The sequence below is a fragment of the Zeugodacus cucurbitae genome, chromosome 4 (assembly GCF_028554725.1).
Source record: "Zeugodacus cucurbitae isolate PBARC_wt_2022May chromosome 4, idZeuCucr1.2, whole genome shotgun sequence".
Taxonomy (NCBI): domain Eukaryota; kingdom Metazoa; phylum Arthropoda; class Insecta; order Diptera; family Tephritidae; genus Zeugodacus; species Zeugodacus cucurbitae.
In genome coordinates, this window is record NC_071669.1 from 23,659,558 (window position 1) to 23,665,627 (window position 6,070).

The following is a 6,070-nucleotide window of genomic DNA, read 5'->3' on the forward strand; positions in this document are numbered from 1 at the left end:
TTAGTGACTCTAGTGATTCGTGTAAATTAAAAAAAAATAAATTTTTAAGAGACACCACAGAGTTACTAGTTTTACTTCATGCAGCAGAAACTAAATTAAGAACAACCGGCTCCGTAGAAAAATGAAAAGCGATACGTAGTATCGTACATTTTTTACCATCAACAGCCAAAAGGTTTAACGAAAGTTTAAAGAAACCTGTAGTCAGTACAAAAATGTCAAATCTTAAAGCTCTAGCTGTCTTCGTAGAAGCTAAGCTATCTCGCTATCAATACAATGTTGTTAGACAATCTGCTCCAGATAAGTTTCCATCATATAAAATTATACAAAAAGAGAAAAAAAAGTGCTATCCAGAATATCGGTGCATTACAATAAGCGAAACTTCCACTGAAGTAAGTTTACAAGCACTATTAAACCACACGGCAGAACGATTAATACAAATTCATGAAAACCGTATTCTAAATGGGGATTTGATGGAAGCTCTGGTCACAGTTCGTACAAGCAAGCTTTTCATGGATGTGATGGTATCGATTCCTCCGTATTTTCCACCACAATTGTGCCTCTCAAACTTATGTTGGCTGAACAAGTAATTTGGGCAAATCCTCGACCATCATCAACTAGTTTTGTAGGCCCCTAAAAATTGAATTTGTGAAGGAAACCAAATCTTTTTACAACTATACTAGTTAATGACAAAGTTGTATATGTGGATCACAAATTAATTTTGACAATGATTGATGGGAAGGTGTGCAATGCTTTAACTGGAACTACATCAACACTAAAGTGCTATTTATGTGGGGCAACTACTAAGGATTTTAACAATATAGAAGACATGATCGAAAGGCCTGTAAATGTAGAAAACTTGAAATTTAGCTTACCTATTCTTCACGGCTGGATTAGATTTTTTGAAAGTCTCCTACATATTTCATACAAATTACCGATACAGAAATGGCAAACTAAAACCGATTCAGAAAAACAAATCGTTGCAGAAAAGTCTGCTGAAATAACTTCTATAAATTTAAATTTGATAAAGCAAATGCACTTTATTTTAATTGTGGTGTCTAGTGGGTACGAAATAAACAACCAAAAATTTCGAGTTGTTTCACGTAAAATAGCAAAACTTTTTGTTAAGTTGTATCCGTGGTACCCCCGACTTTACACAAATACTTTATACACGGACCTGAAATTATTGATAACGCACTTTTGCCTATTGGCCAATTATCAAAAGAAGCACAAGAAGCTCGCAATAAAGATTTTAAAAAATATCGGGAATTCCATTCAAGAAAGTGCAGCCGCGAAAAGTCTAATCGTGATAAGTATGGAAATAGCGATGATGATAGTGAAGATGTTGATGATGATGATAATGATGATGATGATGTCAACGATGACGATGATGATGTTAGTAAAGGTGAGAAGTATTACAATGAGAGTTTAGATACAGATGACATCGATATTAACCCTTAATCGGGCAAGGCCATAAATTTTGAAAATTTTTTTGTTTTTCGGTAGCGTCAGTCAAAATAAAAATACAACTTTCTTAGATTTTATTTTTTAATTTTTTTTTACTATTTATTTAAGAAAATATCTTTTGTGACAGATATGTTACATTGCCTGGAAAAGTAAAATTAAATTTATGTCAAATGGTATGCACGGTAACAGTTATTATGCTTGTTGTAGCACAATGCAATTCCGCATTTTTCACACATTGTTTGGGTAACTCCTTGGCAATTAGGCATCTTGCATCTTATCCTCTTTTCCGTCCATATTGGCCAATGACCAACTTGATCAAGTCGTAAAGCTTGTGGAGGGTCGTGCTGCGCTGGTCCTTTGCGTTTTTTTGCTTGTATTTGTGGCTCGAGGGATCTAGTGTTCTTGACGTTGATTTTTTGTCCGTATTTTAAAAGTGTTTCCGCGATCTGTAAGCGAAACTCTGCCGCAGGCAACAACTTTTCTGTGTTATTGGATCGATTTTTTTTTATATAGAAGCCAAGCGTTTGCCATCACTAAATCTAATAGGTGGTAAAATACTCGAACTTGCCATCTTTTACTTCGAAGTTTTATTTTATATCTTCCCATGATGGAATCAATAAGGTCTACACCACCCATATGCGCGTTGTATTCACCAACAATAGACGGACGATCAATTTCAACGTACTTCTTTTGAATTTTATCGTACCTTTTTACTTTACGTTTTGGTATTTCACCAAGGAAAGTCGATGCGAGATTTACAATCTTACTATCTTTCCACGAAACTGTTGAAATGTCGATTCCTTTAGCCTGACACACGTACTCTATGCCAGATCCTCTCTCTTTTTTCATCATTTCTTTTTCGCTTGGTAGTTTACAATTGGGAATTCTATTCCTCCGAATTGTTCCCACACTGAATATCCCTTCATTTGCCAAGTATACGAGCAGTGGAATTGAAGTAAAATAATTGTCGAAATAAAGTTTGAAATTTTGGTTTCGTGGAATCATACGTGACAGTCTCATGACTACATTGGAAGAGGCTCCCAAATCCGGCTCGTTATCCCCAACGATATTTTCTTTTCCAGTTTCCGGTTCAATTTTGTAAGCAAATCCAGTTGTCCCGCAGAGAACAAATATTTTGTAGCCCCATTTATGAGGCTTGTTTGGCAGGTAGCGTTTCATAGGGTTTCGGGCTTTTGTGGAACATATTTGTTCATCGACGCATAGATGTTGTTCAAGAGGCACTTTTGCAAAATTCTTATTTAACTCATCCAGGATCGGGCGTATTTTGTACATTCTGTCAATATTTTTATCAGTCGACGGCAAATTTTTGCTGTTGTCGTTAAAGTGTATGCGACGTCGTAAATTTTCCAATTTTTTCAGCGGCATCGCTTCTTGTATCATGGATGTACCAATTTTGCTCCAGTGACTGGGTACATTAGGAAGTTGTACTAAGGACATCATATAAACTACTCCAATAAATTGCTGAATATCCATTTCTGATACACGAAATGGATCATTAACGTCCTTTTGGACAACATACAAATTTGTTTCATTGGCAATACACTTTATCAATTCTTTTGGAAATAAGTACAAGAAATATTCAATTGGCGCTTCGATAATCTTTATATCATCGGGCAATGATGTATTGCCTGTAAAACGCAATTGGTGCTCTTCCAAAACTAAATTCTTTTTTTTTCCAGAGAATGTCATTGTAACATTTTTTTTGTTGTGCTCTCTCTGCCAAAATGGGCGGAACATCGTTCGAAGGATCTGCACACAATTCCATATTTTCATTTTCAATATCTTCTAATATATTCTCAACCACTTCATCAAAATCAGCATGTACCAACTCTTCATTATAATTAGGATCATCCACATCATCATCATCATCAAAATCGAGTCCATCTTCACTCTCGTCAAGAATTTCTCGAATTTCACCCTTGCGCAAAGTTTTAGACATTCTGCTAAAAATATACTCGCGCTGTAAGGCAATGTGATATATATGTAACAAACAATAAATACAATATAGAAAAGACGAATGAAATTTTTTTTCGATTGCACTTAGTAAAATCACTAAATTACATGCTCACCCAATGTATTTAAACAAATAAACACGTTTTTCATATTCACAAAAACCGCTTTTCGTCACCAATTTCAGCACTTGTTGTGAAATCACCAAACTTAATGCACTACACTTTTGGCACAAAAATACGTTACAATAGGGATGGCTCGCTCTATCTTATTACTTTTATACTATTCACAGTTTGTACCAGTTGTGTTACAAAAACCAATATGACTATATCAAATAAGAATGGTAAAATTACAGTCGAAAAAAGGGTTTGTAACATTTCTGTCACATGGCCAGGTTAAGGGTTAAATAAGAACTTTTTGGAATTGCTTCAATTCTATATTCATATCTAGTAAACCATTATTTTAATATTACAGCTGCATCCAAATCTTCTGAAAAACTAACTGACTAACTGAAGTTGAATAAGATATAAAATAATCCAAAATTATAAAAATAAAGCTTCAGTTAATTAATACGAGAAATGAGCTCCATTGGCCCCACTGTGCGCCGGTAGAAGCACAGGAAGAGGAAATGCCAGGTGCAGAGCGACCTGTGCGCTTTTATCGACTTCGCTATAACTGGATAAACGGTATCTACGCCAATTACATCCATAGAATAGCAGTCTCACAGACGTTAAGTGTGCGCTAGAAATACTATTATCTCACCGTTAGTGGGCGCTAGAAATACTATTATCTCACCTTATTAGCCGTGTAGATATTGATACCCTAGGTCACGAGCATATCAACTAAAACCTGTATATGTCCATGAAGATTGCTGAAGGAAATTACTTTAATAAAGTTTTATCAAATGTTCTTCGCAAATATGTTACGAACTTCCCGACCTCAGCAACCAATTGGTATGGCAACTTCTTTGTATATGTGTTGTTAATGTACACAACACAAAGCAGCAAAAACTTTAGCGAAACGCTGCAGGACACTATAATCTCTCCCCCTCACTTACTACTCATCTAAAAGAAACTCAATTGATTCATCTCTGCACTCTTTCTCCTCCTCCCTACTTATGGTACTTTGGCTTCCAGAAAGAAAGAATTTCTGTGGGGTGAATATTTAAGTGAATAAATAATACAAATTTCTTTCGCTGTGTGCCATACGCTTCTTATTGCACCTGCCTTTCCACAATCCGCTTTTCCCAGTTGCTTATGTCATATGCATGCATACATAGATACGAAGGTATATGTGTGTGTGTGTGTGTGAAACTTTGTTGAAATGCGAGTTCAACAGAGACTTTGATCTGCTGTGAATTTCCAAAGCAACAAGTCAAAATTACGGCGATAAAAGCATCGCATACATAAATATATATTTTATTATGCGAATGAAGTGCAAGAACTCTACGCTTCACGTCCATGTCTGTGTCCATGTCGACAATAACGAATACAGAATCTTCGCTAATTGACATTCATAATTCATTTGCAGGCATAATTTGCAAGTTAGCTTTCCATCCAGTATCGTTGATTTCGGCTTTGATTGCTTTTTTATTGGACTTTTCAATTTTCTGCTTCAGATATGAAAGAGGCTATACGAGGGTAGTTGAGGTAGTCTAAGGGCACTTTATCTTTGCAGAATATCTGACAACTGTCCCCACTGTTAGCAGATTATGATAGTAATACAATTAACACAATTATATTTAGTTTGAGTTCCATCACGTCCTTTTGGCCATTATTTTAGACTCCCATAATTTTGAAAAAGTATTGGTTACTTGCGAGACCTCTCCAATGAGTAAAAAATGACAACCATTGATTTCCAAATAAGGAAATTTATTGCTGGGAGGAAAACCTGCAAAATGGACCTAAATATACATACATATGTTCTCTAAAGAAATTGAATAATTGAAATTTCCTAGCTGTTCTTTGACAAAAAAAAAAATGGTGCCAAGTTATTTTCGATTACTATATTCATCAATTATCTACTATTCTACATTTTATGCCGATGTTAGGTTAAGTGATTTGAGTATTGATAGGAAACCTATAAAAATCATTCAATCCTCCAAAATCTATTTCTCTGATATAATCGGATAATATATAGTAAAATGAAATCCATTATTTTTCCAATATATGGCTTTACTCATCGGTATACCATTAGAAAGGTAAGATTTCAAGAAAAGACCCCATATTTAATAGATTTTCCATGTATGATCCTGATATTGTAACCGTCAATAAAACGTAATTTTCGTTTCGTCGATTCCCTTTTAGTATTTTTGATGACAAAGTTGATGCACCCAGGATCTAAGTACAAAAATAAGCTCGATGTACACATAAGTACCACCCCATTTAACGCAAAAAACATCATGAACCACTGCCGACTTGAGTATCAGAGTTCGCAAACTATCGATAGTGAGCGATAGTATAATCACTTACCATCGATAGCATAATTTCTTCTTCTTACAATGGAAATCAATGGAAATAAGATATAAGTTACTAGCAGACCCGGCCACACGGTGTTGTGGCTAAGGTATACATTAAATTAAGTTGGTCCAATCTTAGCTTCGGTGACGATATTGATTACTCGAGGTCGATTTATG

General features: G+C 35.2%; 1 protein-coding gene across 1 annotated transcript; it reads right to left on the reverse strand.

The window, feature by feature from the left end:
* Positions 1 to 507: 507 nt before the first annotated feature.
* LOC128921436 (piggyBac transposable element-derived protein 4-like) lies at positions 508 to 3,424 on the reverse strand. Its single transcript, XM_054229150.1, has 3 exons — positions 3,206 to 3,424; positions 2,491 to 3,150; positions 508 to 630 (listed from the first exon to the last, which is right to left on the reverse strand). Exons 1-3 carry the CDS (start codon positions 3,422 to 3,424, stop codon positions 508 to 510), a joined length of 1,002 nt encoding a protein of 333 aa, XP_054085125.1.
* Between the last annotated feature and the right edge of the window lie 2,646 nt (positions 3,425 to 6,070).